The sequence below is a fragment of the Meleagris gallopavo genome, chromosome Z (genome assembly GCF_905368555.1).
Source record: "Meleagris gallopavo chromosome Z, MGAL_WU_HG_1.1, whole genome shotgun sequence".
NCBI lineage: Eukaryota > Metazoa > Chordata > Aves > Galliformes > Phasianidae > Meleagris > Meleagris gallopavo.
Genome location: NC_139435.1, coordinates 20,335,525 through 20,358,290, shown reverse-complemented (window position 1 = coordinate 20,358,290; position 22,766 = coordinate 20,335,525). Strand labels below are relative to the sequence as shown.

The 22,766-nt window shown below is 37.7% G+C and overlaps 1 protein-coding gene across 5 annotated transcripts in view; it reads right to left on the bottom strand.

The window, feature by feature from the left end:
* Positions 1-22,766, bottom strand: part of RNF180 (ring finger protein 180) — a 74,209-nt gene that overhangs the window by 12,998 nt on the left and 38,445 nt on the right. For all 5 annotated transcript variants that reach the window (XM_085213588.1, XM_085213587.1, XM_085213590.1 and 2 more), the window contains 2 exons: positions 10,278-10,503; positions 7,327-7,452 (listed from right to left, as the gene is read on the bottom strand). In XM_085213588.1, the coding sequence (XP_085069714.1) occupies positions 7,327-7,452; positions 10,278-10,503 (352 nt within the window). The remainder of the gene's footprint in view (positions 1-7,326; positions 7,453-10,277; positions 10,504-22,766) is intronic.

Below are 22,766 nucleotides of genomic sequence, written 5' to 3'. Positions count from 1 at the left end.
AGTTTTATCTTTACAATGAATGTAATTTGTGGAATACCTGTTCTTATTGTAATAGCATAGACACTGAAAACCAGTTAATGTCAAACAAAACCTTGAAATATTTAATTCTATATGGTATGTGCATCAATAACCAACATGAGAAATCAGCTTGAAATTATTCAGAATATTCTAACTCAATATGTATTTTCCTATTTGCTTTGCATCTCTTGTTCATGTCTACTTCCCTGTCTCTTCACTAAGTTATCACAGTCTCAAATTCTGTCCACCACTGGCAACTTCTTGCACTGCTCCTGCTTTCTTATCACCAAATACTTCTAAAAATCATGTTGCATGATATTTTTTTTTCACTTTTATCATCTCCTCAGCTGATCAAATACTGTATTTCAGATGTCATCAACTCTTGCTAAATTATAAAAAGATTCTTTAATCTTTCATATCATATTCTTGTAATAACCACTCTTGTTAGCTTTATTCCCAACTACTTATTTCCTTGCAGTTTCCATCGGTTGGGAATGCTATGATAAAAAATGTATAGAGGCAATAGCTATTGACACTTATAGGAAGGGTTAATATAAAAGCTCAAGATTGAATAAGTATAAAATAGCGTAAGTATAATTTCGTTTGTTCCCAGTTTGGTGTACTTAATTTGTCTTCATATGCTATTTCTTGAATTTTATTATTATTATGTTTTCTTAAAAATTACACTGGTATAATATTACTGACCATTTAATACAATTTTTGAAGAGTTTTGCTTACCACAAGACTTTCAGTGCTTAAAGATTTAATGTTTTAAGCCAATTTTACTGGAACACTAAGATAACAGTAATGCAAATACTTTCTTAAGTAAAATGATTGGCTCTATTCTGTGACAGTGAAGGCCAAAGACAGTATACAGTATAGGCATACCAAAACTTCACTAAATTGTATGTAAGATAAGACTCCTATTGCCATAAAATCATTACATTTGCATATCCAGCTGTCTGGCAGCATGCCTCCTGTAACCTGTTCAGACAAACTGGTGAATGACCTATCTTGGAGCCATGCCACTGTCTTCAAACAGATTGATATTCAAATCTGTAGCCAGTGTCTATTCAGAAAATTCCTACTTCTCATTTGAGCAAACAAAAGAAATATGAATTCCTCCAGAAAGTGAAAAATACACAGTGCAAAACCATATTGTGAGAAGGCTGGCATAGTTTTTTGAGTTCAAAGTCTTGTAATACTGGCATTACTTAAACAGTTTTTAGGAAGCTGACCAACGTTTTACAGAAATAGCTGTGTGAAATGCTGTCATATTTGTTCATTGGAAAATTAAAAATAAATTTTCACCAAAAACTGTTACTTAAAAGTATATCAAGAAAGATCTTATTTAAATTTAAAATAAACTATGTTTAAGATAAATTATGTTTATAAACTGTTAAAAAATCCTGATAGATAGCAGAAAAAAATGTACATGTTCATCTTTTTTTTTGTTTGTTTAATAGCTGAATGGAACAGGCTTCCCAGATAAGCTGCAGATGCTGGAGGTGTTCAAGGCCAGGCTGGATAAGGCCCTGGGCAACCTGATCTAGTAGAAGGTGCCCACAGAAGCAGGGGCTGGATTAGATGACTTTTAGAAGCTTCTTCCAACATTCTCTACAACCTCTTCTCAGCCACAGATTCTTCTTTATTTTTACAGTATATGGGATCTGTTGGTCATCAAATCAAATGTCTGTTCACTGAGCAAACATAACTTTCAAGTTAAGATATTCTTACATCGGTGGAGACTCTTCAGGGGCTACTTTATTACACATTGCTCTACTATCCAGTGCATTTTAGTGCTAAGTGTATTGAAGGAGTGTACTGGAGAAGCATGTCTGCCATTATCTTTATTAAACATAGTTCACAGCCAAGTACGAATATTATTAATTTTACTGGGCATGTTCAGAAGCCACAATCTATTTATTTTCCCATTCAACTTGGCCTAGCTGGCAAGGACCATTCCTCACTTCCAGTAAAATGCACGGAAAGATACTTGCTAATCCCTGCTGGTGATGAAGACAGAAGGCATCTTTGCTGGCATGTGTTCACAGAAATCAGTCATAAGCTGAACTAGTCTCAGCGGACTTTTACATAAGGCATAAAATTAAGCCCATGGTATATATTATGCTCTGAAGAGATTCTATGATGAAAGAGTACCATTGCAAAAAGATAATATTTCCAAGTTTAGCCAGGGTGGTTTAAGCAGGATTATGTACTGTTCTCAATTGTTTCTGGAGGGCAAATACAAAGTATTTATGTAATTTTATTTGATAAATACATAAAATTATTTTATGATGTCTAAGGAAAAATTGTAACTGAAGATATAATTGCCAGCAAACTGTAAGATACCTCAAAAGAATAGCTGTGCTGGAATACACTAAAGGCCTATCACCCTATTATTCTTTCTCTAACAAGGTCAAACAATGTGAAACTGATGAACAGTGAGGAAAGAGAATAAGAATGGAGCAAGCACGTCGCAATCCTTTTCTGGTATGTTCTCTCAGTTCCCACGGACATACAGCTCAAGGATCTACACAGGCAAATATGTTATCTTTGAGTTGAATTTAACTTTACTGTGTTGTTTAGTTTACTTTGACTTCACTGTATTCTTTTTTGCAAGAAAAAACTGTCATGATTTGTAAACCTCCTGGATTAACAGAAGTTTACATGCCTTGTATGTGGCAACTTGGAACAGTAAGTTACACTGCCTGATTACATGTTGTAGATCCGTGGATTTTGTTGATTTTGAATATGCCATGTGACATTTCTATTTAATGTTCCCTACTTCTTTTATTATGAGACAGTGAATAACAGCAGCTCATTCACTTCTGTCATGCCTCTCAAGATTTTAATTACCTCCAGAAACTTCTTTCTTAATCCTGATCTCTTGTTCTGGCTGAATAATTCTAGTCTATTTACACATATCTCATTAGGACATTATTCAAAACTTTGTAATTCCTTATTTATCTTCTCTCTACCTTCCCTTTTTACTACTTCTACAAAGAAAGGAATGTAGACATTACTGAAGATTACACAGTATCATGACAATCTTATGCAACTGCTTCTATATGGCTTACACTTTATTATCCTGAACATCGTAGATCAGTAAGCAAAGTTTATCATCCTCGTTCCTACTTACAAATAAACTGGACTGTATCATAGGCCCATTTAGGATCAGACTGCTAATGTTCCACCAGAAAGAAAACTGAGTAATTTACTTCTATCCTTTTATTTGTTATCCATCCCATAACCATCTACTAATGAATGATAGAACATTCCCTCTTGTCCTAAACACAGCATATTGAGACAAAAATTCTCTTTAAAAGACTTTTGGAATTTGTAAGCAGCAGGGTGAAAATTGACTTCTAACTCCCCTACAATTTCAGTTTGGTCCATCCAGTACAGCTGTGGGACCACAGAGGTCTAAATTCTTAGCTTGTCTTACTGGTGAGCAGCAATACTCAGTTCCCTATGACACCTCTGATGACGTTAATTAGAGACATGTCATAAAATATATGTGGAAAGGCGAGGGAATTTCATTTTGTTATGGCCAGTCTATCACAATCCTGGGTGTTGTATAACTATTGATATTCTTGACACAGCAGGGGTATTAGTTAAACAAACACCTCTGATGACACATGAAAATGACTTAGAATTCAGTTTTCTTTAACACATTAAGATACAGAATCACAGAGGTTGGAAGGGACTTGAGATCATCTAGTCCAACTCCCTCCTAAAGCAGATTCCTTGTTCCTTCCTGTAGCTTGCACAGGAAAGCATCCAGGCAGCATTTGAATATGTCTGGAAAAAGAGAATACACAACCTCTCTGAGCAGCTTGTGCCAGTGCACTCTCGTCTTCAAAACAGAGAATTTTTTTATCACCTTCATAGGGAACCTCCTCTGCTCCTGTTTGTGTCCATTGCCTTTGTCCCATCAGTGGGCATCACTGAAAAGAGCCTGTCCCCATCCTCTTGACACCTGCCCTTTAGGTTTTATAAGTATTGTAAGATCCATCTCAGCCTTCTTTTGTCCAGGATAAACAGTCTCAGCCTCTCATCCTTTCCTCATAAGACCCCGTCAACTAGCAATGCTTGGATCCTGTATTTTCTGTCCTGGTATACTTTAGGCATAACAGAAACTCAAAAACAACATGTCCTAGTAACATGCGTCTCCTTGAGGTAGAAAACCCACATACTGTGACAACTGTACATTATAAATTCATCTTGTAAGAAATGCATGTATGTAAACTGTGATTCCACAAGCTATACTGAATAAACTGATGGATCTCAGTTAAAAAAGCATTCTGGTCAGTAAGCACTGTACAGTATCACAGATTGACAAAGGAACAAACAAAGAAGTGAGGGAGGAAATTAATGGAAAGAGAAAAATGCAATAAGAAAGAATGGAGTAGAAAGTCTAGGGAAAGAAGAGATTGGATAGCTAAGAGGAACAAAGGGTAGTACAGATTGTGCTATAAGACTAGAACAACTGCAGGTACTACTAAAGTTTTGAATATTTGCAGCTAAAAACTATCAAAATAAGAATGGATGTATAATTGTTGCTTAACAACAGAATATCTTCCCGTGTCCTATCCTATACTTTCTCTGCTTCAGCAACAACGATAAATAATTTATGTAAGTCTGAATATGAACAGGAGAGTTATATGGAGACATTTCTTACACTCCACTATTATTGTTTTGGTTAAAATCAATGCTGCACCTCCTATTTTCAATAACAACTGTTTTGTTTCTGTTCTTAATAGATCACAGCATGAGTAACTTGAAAAACAGTATCACTTTTCTTTTTTCCTTCTTTTTAAAAAGAGAAATATGATGAATTCAAACCTAGTTGATGAGATTTTACAGACATGTATTTTAACAGCTGTTTAGCATTCTTTTTTTGCTGTCTTTCTAGTCAAAATAACTGTAAGAACCTTGAATAAAGGAAGATTTTTGAGTGTTGTACCCCAATGTGCATTTTTAAAGACAGAGATAAAGGTATATACCAGTAGGTGTTATTAAAATCTTTCACAATATTTCTACCTTTTTTGAAAAATGCATAGAAATCTGAGCACTCTTTTTCTCTAAAGAATGATTAGTTAAAACAATATGGCAGTGTGGCGTGCTGCAGTATTAGGAGCTCCCACTGGTAACAACAGGAGTTGAAAACGCTGTTGTATCTTGCAATCCTTTCCTGATGCAGAAGCCAATAGCTTTTTATTACATTACTAAACAGATGCCATCAATAAGAATATGGCACAGGTTCCACTATATGTAACATTGGTGGAATATTTTCTAGATTAAGCATTCAAAAACCATAAAAAGAACTGTTCTATTTCTAAATTGTCTTTCCCACTTCCAATGTAATGGCTATATATTAAATAAAAATCTTAGCATGAGAATGGTTAGAGTTAATTTCCCACTAGCCTAAGGGTTTTAACACAGTGGTTTTATAATTCCATCTCTCATTCTGAACACTACGTATGTCATTTTCAGGTATATCCAAAACCTTCTTCCCCACACAGGCAGCCAGCACTACTTTACAATATTTCCATCTCTATCTTGCCTATTCTACCACATTTCACTGGTTTCTCTAATGTATTTCTATCTCAGTTATTATGTGAAAACTTTTTCAATAACTATTTAAAGCCCAATCTTCTAACAGTCTCAGTCTGTTTTTGACACTCGTGCATCTCACTACAGCAAATTCACTATGCACTGTATCCTCAATTTAAATGATTGTAATCATTTTTTCTTTAATCCACAATTATGGAATCAAATTACTTTTGGAGATTTTCACTTAATTTATGAACCTTCTGTGATTGTGCAAAGTTTACAGAACACAGTTCCAGTCTGGCATTGCATACCGAAGGCTAGACTTCAGATATTGTTAAATTATAGGGTTTAGACTTAAGCACAACAGACTCCAGTGAGGCATATTTGCTATCAAAACTACATCACCCATTTTTAAATCTATCTAACGACACAGTTATTCGAGATGTTATTTTTATTGCGCACTTACATTTTTTGAAGTTACCAATACACAAAGTAATTGAGCAATGTAATGCACTTATTTATTTCATAAAGTAAAATTTTAGAGGCAGATTTTAAAGAGACAGTGTTAATAGTACACTGAAATTTCAGTTGTTGCTGAGTGATGGAAGCATGCCCAGAATTAGGCAGGGCTGCTTGGTAAGGAAGGCTTGGTGCCTTTATGCCAGGGGGCAAAGCCAGGATACGTGGCCTGAATTAGCAATGGGGTTATTCCATACCATGTCACATGGTGAGGAAGTCTATAAACCTGTGGGAGTTGGCCGGGGCAGCCAGTGCTTGAGGGTTGCTGGGTGTTGGTTGGCAGGTGGTGAGATGTTGAGTTGGTAGCAGACTGTTGGTCGGTGTGCAGCTGTGTTATGCCCGGGCTTTGGCTGGCAGGTAGCAATAATGTACCACCACAGAGATATATACCACAACATTTTTGTTTCTGTTTTCTTTTTGTGTCTTAGTAAATAGTTTTTACCTCAACTCACAAGTTCTATTTTGTTTCCAATTCTCTCCCTCATCCCACTGGGGCAGAGGGAGGGTTGAGCAAATGCAGCGTGGAGTTGAGCTGCTGCCAGGTTAAACTACACCACCACTATATCTGCTAGATATAAACCAAATGAAAGAGCATATCCCCAACTTTCTTCTTGGACAATGCTGAAGTATATTAGGCAGTTATCCTCATATGTAAAATTCCATATTTTCAACTCCTTATATGCACCACCATCATGTCCTTAAAAAGCCCTATCTTTACTCCACTTCGCATGTATAAAACAATAAAATAAAATAGTACAGTTGGTATTATTCTAAATTTTAATATGAATTTACTAATAAAAGAGACTGATTTTTTGGGGATGGTCTTTATTGACTAGACTCCAAACTGGGAACCCTTTATCCAGAGCAATTTTCTTTCTCCCACCTTGCAGCCACATTTTTTTCAAAACAGGAAACCACATATAATTATCCTGATAATGTGCATAAAATTAAAGATTTAAGAATAAATAGAAATTTATACACACAAACTGACTTTATGAAATTTGCAGCATATTTTTAGATCCAGAACGCTAGGTATGAATCACAGAGGGAGAATTTAACTTAATTACAACAATCATCCATTGCTGGTTTCCTAAAGCACAGATTAGCTAGAGACTTACTTTCAACTAGTGTATTCAAGATTGAATGAAGATTAGAAAAACCTTCAACAAATACAGATACTAAGTCTAAAAATTATTATTGTCTAAAATGATATGTAAGCAATGTTCTTACCTTCAAAAACTCTGAAAGCTTTCTTGCAGCTTGGTAGAGGCCATTTTGCAGAATTAGATTTTTGAAAACTTTCTTGTAATTTCAAATATTCCGTAGGGAAAAAGGACTTTGTAGAGTTGTTCAGTTCTACAGCAATTAATGGAAAACAACACATGTATAAATGTATAATTAGCAAAAATTGTATATGGCTATGCAACAAATTAAAAGTGCCTTGTCTACTGTGAAATGCACTTTTATGACTATAACATCTCTTCAAGTTTTTTTGAATTAAAAATCTTTCCAGACATGGCAAGAATAAGATTTAAACATGCTGTTTCCTCATAAATAAAACATTTAAGATGATGTCAAATGCTAACAAAAGAAAATACATTCTAAATCAGTTAATTTAATTTACAGGCCTATGACAACTTCTATGAATCTATCAGTCTGACTATGGTACTAATTCTCAGCTTGAGTTGGTTTTTTGTTTTAACACTTTAATACAGTAACAGACAGTAGTGCAGTGAAGAGAGAAGTCTAAAAATTATTTTGAACATTTTTAAAATACAGCATTAACAGGAACATTCATAGAATAGTTAATGACAGGTTGTAAAAGTTGATAATTACCTATGAATCTCAAGAGCTTATCAGTTCATGAAGATGTAATTTCAGTTAATATCTACATGGTCTGCAAATCAAAACTGGAAAAACTAACTCATCCAGAGAAATAAAAGAATGGAAAATAAAGTTTAAAATTAACAATATTTTCCTAGTACAAAAAAGAATTGATCTGATGATAGCAGACAGAGTTGTCAAGTTAGCAATTAGTATGAAAAACTTAAAAACCCACATTTTCGATTGCTTTACAAATATTCTACCTCCTAAATGTCATGTCTCCAGACTAATAGCTGCTGCCACAATTCCTTGTATGTCTTAAAAGAAAGAAAAAGCCCTTCAAGGACCTCTGAAAAAGCTTGCGTACTATTACTTTACTTTATTCATTGCAAGTTTTATTTTCATGGATAGAAAAGATAGAATAGGCTCATTTGATGTAGGCAACAAGACAGATGAATCACGGAATCACTGAATCATAGAATGGTTTGGGTTCAGTTAATTCCAATCTCCTGCTACAGGCAGGGACATCTCCCTCTAGACCAGGTTGCTCAGAGCCCCATCCAGCCTGGCCTTGAACAGCTCCAGGGAGGGGGCATCCACAGCCGTGCTGGGCAAGCTGTTCCAGTGTCTCACCGCTCTCATAGTAAAGAACTTCTTCCTGATATCTAGTCTAAACCTACCATCTTTCAGTTGAAAACCACTCCCCCTCATCCAGTCACTACATGCCTTATAAAAAGTCCCTCCCCAGCTTTCCTGTAGGCCCCCTTCAGATACTGAAAGGCTGTTATAAGTTCTCCTTGGAGCCTTCTCTTCTTGGCTGAACAGCCCCAGCTCTCTCAGTTTGTCCTAATAAAGGAGGTGCTCCAGCTTGCTGATCATCTTCATAGTCCTCCTCTGGACTATTATGTTATTATTGTCTATGTATACTTCGAAGTGCCGCAAAATCCTCCAAATACCACAGAGGTACTTTGTTGTAGTGGAATTTCATTTGTGGTGTTTGAACTTACCTTTTAAAGCTCCAGGTACAAAGACTGATCTGTGCTGCTCTATATAAGCTGATCATTACTTACCATGTGTTCCTACTGCTTAAAGACAGGAATATCAGAGAGAAAAGTGCAGAGGCCAGGAAGAGAGGATTTAAAAAGAAGATAGGAGAATTCTGTAGCTCTGCCAAGCTTTATTTTCACTTATAGCAGAATTAAAATCATAAAACCAAAAAGGTTTTTTTTGGTAATTAAGTTAGCCATTTAAAAATAACTCCAGTGAAGTATTTTGATACAATATATGTTTATAATGCCTGGAGTTTGTAAGATTTATTCAGCAAAAAGAAACCAAGGAAATACAAAATATCAGAATCTCACTTCAAATATAAAAAATGTTTAAGTGTGCATGAAACAGTCCTAAAAAGGGTTAAACACAAAGAAATCCTCACAGTGGATGATAAGACTAAATTTTGCTCTCAATGGGTTCTGGATGTACTCATTGCACATTAGTATCTCTTTGAACTAATTTTATGATTGTACACTGTACTTTTAACTACATGTTTATTCAGATCTCTGGAAATTCAACAAAGGCAGGAGTGGGGTAGTGCACCCTGGTGGAATAACACCCTGTACAGATACAGTCTGGGGCTAATGTAACCCTGTGGATAGAGACACATGAGTCTGGTGGACATCAAGTTGACCATGAGCTAGCAGTGTGCCCTGTGGCAAGGTCAGTGGTATCCTGGATTGTATGAGGAACAGCATTGACAACACACTGTGTTGTCTTCTCTCCCTCTACTTTGCTCTGGTAAGGTCTCATCTGAAGTACTGTGTCTATCTTTGGGATTCCTAGTACAACAGAAAGATGGAGCTCCAGAAGAGGGCATAGTAAAGAGCAGTTAATGATGAAGGGATTAGAGCATCTCTTCTATAAGGAAGGCTGAACGGGCTGGGACTGTTCAATCTGGAGAAGAGAAGGCTCAGGGGAAATCTGATCAATGTGTATCTAAAGAGAAGGTGTCAAGTAAATTGGGCTCTTCTCAGTAGGGGCCAATGTTAGGATGAGAGGCAATGGGCACAAACTCAAACACTGGAAGTTCTGACTGAACACAAGGAAAAACTTCTTTACTATGAAGATGACTGAGTGCAGGAAATGGCTGTCCAAAGAATTTGTGGAGCCTCCTTCCCTGGTGATATTCAATAGCTGTCTGGACACAATCCTGGTTTTGCTTTAGGGGATTCTGCTCAGACAGGAAATGTTGGAGTAGATGATCTACAGAGGTCCTACCCAACATCAACCATTCTGTAATTCTGTAACACACAAATGAAAAATTAAAGTAATTTTCTACATTATAAAAACTTTCAATTTGTTACCTGTTTGGAAAAAGACTCTGGCAATTGTAGTGCGACACAGTGGACATGGAGTGCTGGTTGGATTGTCTTTGGCAAGCATCCTTAAGCATGGTTCACAAAAGATATGGTGGCATGGGTAGCACATGTAAGGATTGAAATAAACATCCAGGCACACTGCACAGAGATAGCTTTCCTTATCTCCTCTGAGTTCAGGCTCATCGTCTGCATGTAGATTATCATTTGCAGTCTGCAAGAAGAAAAAGAAAAAGAAAACATCTCTGCACAGCTCATCTCAAAACTCTGGATAAGATAATCAGCAGGAAAATGTTTTAAAGAATGGCTAAGTTAGTACACATTGGTGATATTAATTTTTAAGATAGGTTACTTTTAATGAAATAATGAAACATCAAAAAAAAAGAAATAATGAAAGCAATAATGTTGAATACAGATGCACTGTGGTCACATTTTTTAAAAATAAATTTTAACAATATACTTACAACTGTTATGAAAATAACTGAATACTTTCCCAAGAAGGGCAAAACAAACCTAAAATCTGGAAAGAAAAATAACCTGGACATTGTTCTTCACTTGAGAAGTCATTAGCAAAGTGCATGCTTCAGCATGAACAATGATTCACAATTTGAAGCAAGCCACAATTTTATTACTATAATGCAGAAACTAAACCTTAAAGTAAGAAGTTCAGTTGAGTCAGGGATTTCTTGCAGGCTCTAGCATGCATACTTGACATTAACCGGCACAACTTTAACTAAGGTTGAAGGTGGAGGGAAATGATACCAAGCCTGCACATAACAAGGTGTGGGACAGCAGAGCTGGGTTAGTGGGACAGGGTGCTAGCAGGTGTATCAATCTGCTGCCCTGACACGTGCTGGCAACACTGCAGCACACTTGAAATCTTACGACAGTATGAGCCAGGGAACACTGAGGCAACAGGAGAAAGCAATAGGAACACTTCAGAGGAATCAAGGAGTTATCCTCCAAGAAAACAACAAGGTTGGCTCCCAAGTGAAGTTCCTCTACTCCAATGCATGCAGATAGGGAAACAAACAGTAGGAGATGGAAGCCACTGTGCTACTATGTGCTACAAACCATGATGTAGTTGCTGTCACTGAAACCTGTAGGGATGATTCCCATGACTGGAATGCAGTGGCTACAAACTGTTCAGAATGGAGGAGCAAGGAAGGAGAGGAGATACTGAACTGTACATTAAGGAAGAAATAGAGTGTGAAGAGCTATCTCCGAAGAAGGCCATGAGCAAATCAAAAGCTTTGATTGAGAGTTACAGATCAAGACAAAGAAGGGAGCCTTGTGTCTTGGTGTTTACTAAAGGCCATCTGATCAAGCAGAACCTGCTGATGAAACCTTCTTTCTCCAGCTATAGCTGGCACCGAAATTATAGGCTCTCATCCTGCTGGGGGGTTTAAACCACCCTGACATCTGCTGGAAAAGTAGCACAGTGAGCTGCAGGTAGTCCAGGAGGCTCCAGGAATGCACTGAGGATAACTTCTTGAGCCAAGTAACAGCCCCACAAGGGGAGATGCAATACTGAACCTGTTGTTGACCAACACATGTGAACTGATGGGTGACATAAGAATTGGAAGCTGTCTGGGCAATGGTGGAGTTCATGCTCTTGAGGGATATCAGACAGAGTAAAATCAGGATGCCATGTTTTGGGAAAGCTGAAATCCAGTTCTTCAGGAAGTTAGTCAAAAAAACTCCCTGGGAAAGAGCCCTCAAGGGCAAGAAAGCAGAGTATAACTGGCACATCTTCAAGGATGCTTTCCTTCGTGTAGGAAGTCAGGAATGGAAGGCAAGGGACTGGCATGGCTGAACCAGGACCTGCTGGTCAAACTGGAGAGCAAGAAAATGCACAGACAATGAAAGTAGGGACAGGTATCCTGGGAGAAGTATAGGGATGCTGCTAGGCTGTGTACTGGTAGGGTCAGGAAGTCCAAGGCCCAAATGGAACCGGACCAGGTAAAGCCTGTAAAGAAGAACAAGAAAGGCTTCTACAGGTACATCAACTAGAAAAAGAAAGTTCAAGAAGGTGTACCACTCCTAGTGAGCAATATATGTAGGCTGGTAACAATGGACAAGAAGGCTGAAGTACTTGGTAAGTTTTTTGCCCCGGTCTTCACTGGCAGCTGCTCTTAGCATATCCCTTGAATGGAAGGGTCTTGATGAGGTGCATCCCAGAGTACTGTGGGATTTGTCTGATGTAGCTGCCAAGATACTCTCAATAATATTTGAAAAGTCATGGCAATCTGGTAAAGGTGAAGTCACTTGTAAATGGAAAAAGAGGAAATATCACACACCTATTTTTAAGAAGGGTAGAAAACATAGCACAAGGAACTACTGCTCTTTCAGCCTCATCCCTGTGCTGGGGAACACCTTGAAGTAGATCCTCCTGGTTGCTACACTAAGTCATATGGAAAAGAGGGAGGTAATATGATACATTCAGCATGGCTCGACCAAGGACAAGTCCTGCCTGACCAAGTTAGTGGCCTTATATGATGGCATAACTGCATCAGTGGACAAGGGAAAAGCCACTGCTGTCATCTATCTGGACTTCAGTAAGGCCTTTGACGTGGTCCCCCATAACATCCTTCTCTCAAAATTGGAAAGATGGATGGACACCATTCAACTGATGAGGAACTGGTTCCAAAATCATACCAAGAGGGTAGTGGTGGCCAGCATCTCAATGCCTGGATGGAGATCAGTAAGGAGTGGTGTTCCTCAGGGGTCAGTAACGGGATCAATGCTCTATAATATTTTCATCAGTGACATCAACAGTGGGATTGAGTGCACCCTCAAAAATGTGGTCAACAAGACTGAGGAATGAGATGTCACCCAGACAGATCTAGACAGGGTCAAGCAGTGAACCCAGGAGAAGCTAATGAATTTCAACAAAATCAAGTGCAAGGTTGTGGCAATCCCCACAATGTATATGAGCTACGGGTTGAAAGGATAGAGCACAGCCCTGCCAAAAAGGTGGATAGCAAGCTGGACATAAACCACCAATGTACTCTTGAAGCTCAGAAAACCAACTTTATCCTGGGCTGCATCAAAAGAAGTGTGGTCAGCAGACCACAAATGATCCAAGGGACAAAATGCCTCCCCAGCAAGGACAGGCTGAGAGAACTGGGACTGTTCAGCTTGGAGAAGAGAAGGGTCTGAGGAAACCTGACAGTGGCCTTTCAGCATCGAAAGGGGGACTGCCTGTAAGGAAGAAGGGAGACTTTTTAGCACTGTCTGTTTTGATAGAACAAGGGGAAATGGTTTCAGACTAAAAGAGGAGAGAATCAGATTGAATACAAGGAAAAAGTTTTTTCTAGTTAGGGTAGTGAAAAGCACTGGAACAGGTTGCCTGGAGATGTGGTGGATGCCTTGTCACTGTAGACATTCAAGTGTCAGGCTGAACCAGACTCTGAGCAACCTGATGTAGCTGTAGATACTCCTGCTCCCTGCATGGGAGCTGTAGATGACCTGTAAGGGCTCCTTTTTATGATTCTGAATGCCCCTTGCTCAAGCACTGCTCTGCATCTATCTCCTTGGTAGCTCTTCAGAAGTCCTTACATACTGATATTTAGAATACCTCATGATACACTTCTACTCAATAAATATTACTTTGTGCTAAAGTAGCTGCTTGATTTGCATTTAATTTGCTTGACTGCTAGTTGTCTGACACTTGTGGGCCATGGCAGAAAACCACTGTCTGAAGCTGGTATAGCAAATATTAATAATAACTATTATTTTATGCCTACTGTGGACATAAGAGTCTCTGTTGATTTCAGGGATGACTACATTTATATCTTACTGGTTTGGATTTCTGTATTCTCTCCTTACTGTCAGCCATCTGTTGCCTGGGACACTGACAGTGAAAATAATGAAAGGCTCTAACAATACAGATACTGTGGAATGCATTTAAGAGCACAAAACAAAAATATTTACCTAGAATTTATCAACTGTATTAGATAGTAGTCCTACCAGACTATCTCAGCTCTATATGATCTGCTTTCCAGAACAGTTGCCAAAGTGCTTAGAGATTCTGGCCTGCTGTGACTTAAGTGCATGGAGACATCTTGGGTTTAGAACTATCTCCAATCGTAAGATCACGTGAAACTCAGAGTGTCAATGCATATGTGGCTCTTGTAACACTCATCTCAGCATTTATTACTCCAGCTTTCTCCATTTCAGATCTGAGATGGTCCAGAAAACATTTGCAAGTATTGAAATTTACTGCAAATGCAACTAGACTGTCCTGACGCACAGCCAATGTACTGCCTGGGTCTATTATTTCTAGTTCTGTGCTGCAGGAAAACAACTGTGTCATATTCTGGGGGAAGCTTGTCCAAAGGAATTTTAGAGAAGCACTGCATTACACCAAATCAATTCTCTTTAGCCCAGACTGTCCCTATATCTACAGCACAAATATCCCACACCTGAACAACATGGTAAAAGATCACTGGGAGTTGACTGCCGCTAGGTAATTTTAAAATGAAGGAATCCTCACAACACAATTTCATTGACATAACATGGAAACGACACCGGCACAGGAAGCAAGGAGCGTAGTCACAGCTCCATACATGACACAGATGACTTTGGTAGATATAAGGAAACTCTGATATGTTGTGACAAAAACATCCCCCCAGTCCCAGCTCCAACCCACAGAACTCTGCCACGTAAGGATAAAATCATAATTAAAGGCTAGCATAAATCTAAAAGTTGTGGAGTGGAAGCAATTTTTGCTGACTGGTTTTGATGAAGGCTGACGAGAGGAAATACATGATGTGTAGTTGAGCTATCTCGCTCAGGGGCTGCAAGTTAAGCATTTTCCATGAACCAATTAAACAAATGATGGAACTTGTGGGAAAATGGCTGAGAATTCAAGGGTACTTGTTGGTTCAGAGACTTTGAAATCAGGGTAAGATGAACAGACAGGAGAATCTCAGAGTCATTTACAATTAGAAGGCATATCAAAATCATCCCAATGTCTCAACTAGATTCCAGTTATGACTAATTCGATTAGTGGATCAGAGGAAGAGCTATCATTTCTACCGCTTTGCCTCTCTTCTGAAAAGACCTATCTATGCACACTGCATTATTTTAGAATCACAAAGTTAAATCAAAGCAACTTTCAAATGCTAGTGCTAAGCTTATGCAAATATTTTATAGGGTTACCATTTTTCTTCTGCAGTTAAGCAGTGCCTGAATATTTGAATTAGAAGGAGAGCTTCAGTGCATGAGATCTCTAAAGAGTAAGACAGACCACTACTCTTGCAGAACTATAATAAAGACAAAATTGAGAAACGACAGTTATCGAAGACAGTGACAAAAAAGGAAAAGACAGTAAAATACTACCAGAAAGCCAAACAATACTACTTTACTAAGAAATGAAAGAAAGGTAAGAATCCACAGAAACTTCAACCTTCTGAAGTCTCTTGAGAACTGCTAAAACTGATAGTAGTATCATCTGACTATAATTACTAATACTTCATGGATAGGTAGCAGAAGGTCATTACTAACATAACAGAGAAACAAAGTACCAAATTCTGCTCGTATTGTCTGTAAACTAAATCAGCTAAAGGTAAGGAGTACAATGTAGTTTGGCTCAACTATGTGGAAGTGTTTAATTCTGTCTCACATTCAGAGAGAATGCAGATATCAATTAACAATGTGATATTTAATGTAAGATTTACTCTACATTCTAAGAATGAGAAATATCTAAATTAGTGGGTTAGACATTAAGAAGGTAACATTTTGTATGCATGCTACCAGAAAAAGAAAATTGAGAGGAAAATTTGGGAGTATGATCAGAACAGCAGTTGCAGTTTTACCCAGCAGACAACTTAGCACCACACAACTGTTCGATCTCTTCCGCCTTCCAGTGCAATGGGGGAGAAAGTAGGAAAAAAAAGCCCCCAAAATAACAAAGTAAAACTTGTGGATCGAGATAAAAAATAATTACTAATACACTGATACAGAAGAGAAAAAAAATAAAATTATGCATATATACAAAACAAATGATGCACAATGCAACTACTCACCACCCACTAACTGACACCCAGCCAGTCCCTGAGCACTGGCTGAACCTCCAGCCACCTACTCTCAATTCTTGAAGTTTTTTTTTTCTTTTTCTTCCCCTCCACCTTCCTCTCCCCGCATAGTATTCCTTTGGCTAGTTTAGATCAGCCATCCTGGCTGTAGCCCCTCACAGCTCTTTGTGTCCCCCCCATTTCCCACACAAGCAAGAAAATACAAAAAGCTGAAATATCCTTGGTTCTGTGCAGCTACTGCACAGCAACAACCAAAACAGTGGATTTTTCTCCCAAAGCCAAACATAATATCACACCATAGAATCACAGAATCACAGAATGGCTTGGGTTGGAAGGGACCACAAGGATCATGAATCTCCAACCCCCCTGTTGCATGCAGGGCCACCAACCTCCATATCTAATACTATACCAGGTTGCCCAGGGCCCCATCCAACCTGACCTTGAACACCTCGATGGATGGGGCATGCACAGCCTCTCTGGGCAGCCTGTTCCAGCACCTCATCAGTCTCTCTGTAAAGAACTTCCCCCTGATATCCAACCTAAATCTTCCCTCCCTCAACCTAAAATCATTTCCTCTTGTCCTGCCCTATCTACCCTTGTAAAGAGTCAACTCCTCTCCTGTTTATAGGCTGCCTTTAGATACTGGAAGGCTGCAATGAGGTCACCCTACAGCCTTTTCCTCTCCAGACATTTTGAAGAAAAAATCAACTCTGTCCCAGCTGAAACCAGGATAAGAGCACACACAGAACAACACGCGCACCAAGATGACAAACAATGAAGAGAAAGCCTTAAAAGAAATGTCATTTTAAATGAAGTAATTTAGAATGCTTTTAAAGTTATTTTAAATGTCCATAATTACAAAGAATGACAATGAAGAAAATATCAGCTCTGCAATTCACAGAATTACTTTGCAAAATGAACTGCCTGAAATAAAACCTAAAAAAAACACACACATAAAGCTGTATTTCATAGAAATATTACGCCAGCAAAGATTAATGATCAAAGGTGGATTTCTGAAGGGCTCTGAAGCTAAGTAAACATTACAGAATGTTTTCCATATATTTCACTTTTTAATCAGAAGTATAAAGGTATCTATGCTTTAGGAATGTAAATGTAAGTCCAAATTAATTAGCAGTTGACTTATGAATACATAATAATGTAGCAATAAACTGCCCTGAAATGATAGCAGAAGATGACTACACATGCCTTGTAGGGATACATTCTCTAATACTTCTAACAAAGAGTTAAAATAGAATGATTTGGACTCTCCAGTAAGTTCCATGATGGAAGTTTCAGGGGCAATCCATTCAGCCTGGACATGCTTTTATCAGGTGACTATTTTGTAGTATTGTGGTGCTAAGAATGAGAAATAATCTGGATATGGGAAGTGCTAAGAAGCATAGTACTGTGCCGTACAGTACTGTGGTGGACTAGAAAAACACCTAGCAGTGTGAAGTGCTGGCTTAAGTCTAGTAATGCGCATGATGAAATAGCTGGCATTGCACTGAATGAGATTGTGTAAGAGTGATGGAGAACTCTGTGGAACAAAGACTACGGAAAAATACATTATTAGTGCATAGCTCATTAAATACTCAAAAATTCTTATTTAGTGCTTAAAAAAAGTTCTTTATCCTCTCCATAAAACTTTGTAAATCCCATTCCAGGCTGAATATAATGAATATAATATAATGACCATTTTTTTCCAGATAATGACATATGTAGTGATCAGACTAGATGTTATGTTAGGAGGAAAAAAATCTTGTTCTGTCCTTGCATGCATCATGTAAAGGTGGATAAACTGTAGTTTCTTTGCAGAAGCATCTGAAGCATCTACTTCTCTGCTTTCTTACATGTACAGTACCTCAAACAGTACCTTGAAATGGGAACAGTGGTCTGTGAGAGAAGAATATATAAAGCCACTTTCTTGTGTTTACAAACCAGGAGGAAGACCTGATTTGCTTTACATTTGGGTACCTCACATTTTGAATGCATAGTCTCCTTTGGACTCTTGGAACCTGTTCCTTTGTCTGTTCCCTGTTATCCATAAACTGAACATAAACGATACCACAGTGATCTGCAGCTCTAAAGACTTCATTCACATTATATAATCAGAACTGCACACTAACAGTCGGAAAAGTTTGAAAGAATGAATATAGGTTCTCTTTTGTACAGAAATAGATCAAGAAGAAATAAATACTTAGTTATTATTGGAAAAGAAGCATCAGTTGTTTTAGCCTAATTTCCTACAAAAATACAACTCATCAGATTGCCATATTGGTCAGGTTGTCCCACAGCAGCTTTGAAACCCACTAGTCAATTGTAACCAAATCTAATATAATGCTAGAACTCCCTGAAAATTTAATAAAAATTGACAGATAGACTGAAGTGAGTGCCATCACTTTAAAACTATTTAAGAGATTGAAAGGAGGGCGATAAACATAGTGAAGGATACAACTGAGGTCACTTGGTTTATTCAGCCTGGTGAAGCCTCATGATGGCCTATAGCTTTCTCTGGTAAGTAGCAGAGGGCAGGCACTGATCTCTTCCCTATGGTGACAGTCATAGAACCTGAGGGGATGGCATAAAGCTGCATCAGGGAAGGGTCAGGTTGGGTATTAGACTAAAGGTTCTTCATCAGAGGGTGGTCAGGCCCTGGAACAGGCTGCCCAGGACAGTGGTCACAGCCCAACCTGCTGGAGTTCAAGAAACGCTTGGTGAAAAATGCTGATTTTTGGGTAGCTTTAGGGTGCCAGCAGCTGGACTAGATCCTTGTGGTCTTTTCCAACTACAGATATTCTGTGATTCTGTGATTACAGTGGGAAAGTTTGTAAGTGTCTACAATGAAGACTTGGAAGAGCAAAGTGGGGAGATGGTACAAGAGAGAAGTACTGTAAGGAGCTTTAAAATCTAAATAAGAGCTGGGATACTTGGGAGTAGAGAGAGTAAAGAAAGAGCAAATGATCATAGAAGGGAGGAGGCATAAATGTTAGTTATAAGATATGAAGAAATAGGAAAGTAAGCTTTACCTATTCACATAACAACTTATAAGAGCATTAATATGTTATTGCTTTGATCAGAAATCATATAACCTGATTTCTGCAGACTAAATTGGTCTGAAGCAAACAAATCAAGTCCAAAATATAGTAGAAAAAATCATAAATCTTTTCTAACTAATCTAGCAAAAATTCTTTCAGATCAGGTCATAAGGTCCACTAGGGATTGTATGCCTTTAAGCACACTATTTTTGTTGACTGGCATGATGACTACACATCTTTTCAGGCTGCTAGCAAACCTAAGCTCAAAACAGATGAATCATAATAGGGTGCAAACACCAATGCCCACAGCTTACATATCTGTACAAATCAATAATTCACTCTGAACTACCTGCACTCTACAATACAACATTTTAGAAAGATCCAAAGGCAAGCTAAAAACTTCAGAGCATGGAAAAGCAACTTAAGCAGTTCTGCAGAGCTGCCTACTACCAGGAGCCATGGCCTCTCTTCAGACTATCTCTGCTGTATTTGGGTTGGATAAATTGCTCAAGGGAAAAATGACAGAGGAACATTTTCTTCCACAGAGAACTTTTGTTTAAAGCATGCAGCATATTTATTTTCATCTTATTTTGTGTCATTTAGAAATAACTGCAGGCAATGGTGTTATCTATCTCCTTCAGTGAAGTGCTCTGCAAACCACAGCTTCTAAGGCAAGTACTGATGAGACACTTGTGCTTTTAATATGTGACGCTTTAAAGAGTCAACAATAAATGAATAAATGATACGAGTGAAAATCAGGTTATTCTGAATAGATATTTGCACTCTTACCTCCAGTTACCTTCCTCTGTGTTTCAGAGAAAATAGCAAACTACCTGTCTTCCTCCTTCTCAGAGAAGATATCCTCCTTAACACCCAAATTCCCTTTCCCTCTCTATTAACTGAAAGTTATTCTGAAGTTATGTTTATTCACGAAGGCTGCTACTTTACTTATCTGAAAAGACATCCTTATCCCACATTTTTTTTTCCTATCCTCTAGCAGCCTGTCTAATCAAATATGCTTGATTTGATTTGTCTAGTCAAATATTTGTGCACAAACTAACTTTACCTTATCAATATCAGATTTTTTTCTTTCTTCAGTTAATGATGGCCACAATAGTACAACTACAAACTTTTCTTAATACTGAATGATGACATAATAAGCAACACAGGCAAGCTATATTTCTCACTGCGCTAAGTTTACTCAATCATTATGCACAGAACATAGTTGAGAAAATTAAGTAGGTTTTAAATGACAGTTAAGAGTATAGATCAAAAGTGCTGATGGGGCTTGCATAGGCAACAACTCTGAGAGATACTCTGAGATCACTTCTCATAATTTCAAAGCTGTGTTGTGCATCCTGACATACAAATAAGTCTTGTCATATGCTGGAAAATGTTCAGGTAGAAACATCTGTGGTAACTATGAACTAGAAACTGAGCAACTGTTACGGATGGACACAGGGTCTTGGATCAGTACTTACAAACACTGGTATAGGGCTTCTGGACATAATTTACCATGGTTTCTAAGCAAGAAGTCAAGCATCTAGAGCCAAGGAACTACATGCATTTCACTTACGTTATGTCATGCTGCCCCTTCACTGAGGCCATTTACAACGGCACCTGATCAGAGGTGCCGCCAATGGATGATGCAAGGAAATGACAAATCTGTCAATTCTACTGAGCCTTGGAGGACCAAAAAACTCCTCACATACTTACTAAATGCTAGGATGCCTTCATACACACAGGGAAAATGTGGTTATAGAAAACCATTTAAAGAAAATAATTTGTGCTTGCCCCAAAGAAATGTCTCCTCATATTGCTTACATAGATTGCTTTTAAAGGCTCCCTTGAAATTCAGCACCAGTTGTTACTGAGACCTCTGCTAGAATATAATATGCAAGTCTGAGAAGCTACAATTTAAAACTGACATTGAAAACTAGAAAGGGGACAATGAAATAAAAGCCTAAAATACATCTTACAACAGAAGGCACAGCAATTCAATCAGCCTGAAATTTTTAAACCGCTAGAGGGAATAAAGAGCTGACAGATCTTATAGATGCAATTAATAATTCAAAATGAAAATAAACCACACATTCTGTGAAAGAAATGAAAAATGAAAACCAAATCCCACACATACAGGTAAAGGAGAAGAAAAGGATCTAATCTTTTCTCTTTTTATTCCAGTAAAAACCTCCCTGAACTGGCAACAAGTATTTTAATGTATTACTGATTCATACTGTTTTAACAAGGTTGAAACAAGCCACCCACACAAATAATGGAATAGTACCTGGTTATTTTATACATCTCCTCTTTTTTCACAAGCATCTGTTTCCCATTATGATGGATTTGAAATTATTTACACATTTTTTGTACAGAATCATGGACAAACTCTGTGGTTCCTTTTATGAAGTAACTGAAAAGATCTTGAAGTAATTGTTATGATTTTGGAACATAAATCTAAATTGGCATTATTATCCTCTTAGAAATTTCTCTTAGGAGAATAAAATTTATTGTTAAAGGAACACCTACAAACATAACTTTTATGAAGATTTCTTGAGGATGATGAGATCTACTTCATTTGATTAATAAAAAGTATTTTTCCTATTAAAATAATTTAATTACCAAGGTGAATTCAGAAGTAGGCTACTGGAATAGATATTAATTGAAGTATTCGAATAATAGTCATTTCAATGCTTGAATTTTTATATTCACCCCTGAACAAGTAAAGAAGAAGCATAAGCCTATCTTCATTTCTATTTTAATTTGCATTTAATTAAATATACATATTGCTTATTCTGGAATTTAGGAGAAAAATGTAGGCCTTACATTACCACCGCCACATATCACCACCATCCCTGGATGTGTTTAAAATCCTTTTGGATGTGGTGCTCAGGGACATGATTTAGCAGAGGGTTAGTGTTGTTAGAGTTAGGGTAGTACAGTTAGGTTGTGGTTGGACTCAATGATCTTGAAGGTCTTTTCCAACCTGAGCGCTTCTATGATTCTACGATTACACCTAATTTGGCAAATGTGGCTTCACAGCAGATATTAATATGCAGAGAACATCTAGGCACAGCAATTAGTTAAGCTACACCTAACACTAAAACAAACGTTAATAGTGACTTATCTTTATTACAACTAGTATTTCAAATAATATGACGAAAAAATTAATTCCCAGAAGTCTGCAAATTCTGCACAGAGAAAGCAATCACTACATGTGGAAAGTTCTCTTCTGCTAGTAGTTTATTCTGGTATATGATAAAAAGAAACAATCCTGTCAATTTGTATCTATAAAAACTAGAGAATCAAGAAAGTTGTTTTTTAAATTGAAATGTTAGTGTTATGTCTCATAAACCTTTTAAATAAAACAAAAAGATTTTCAGCACTGAAATAACAATCGT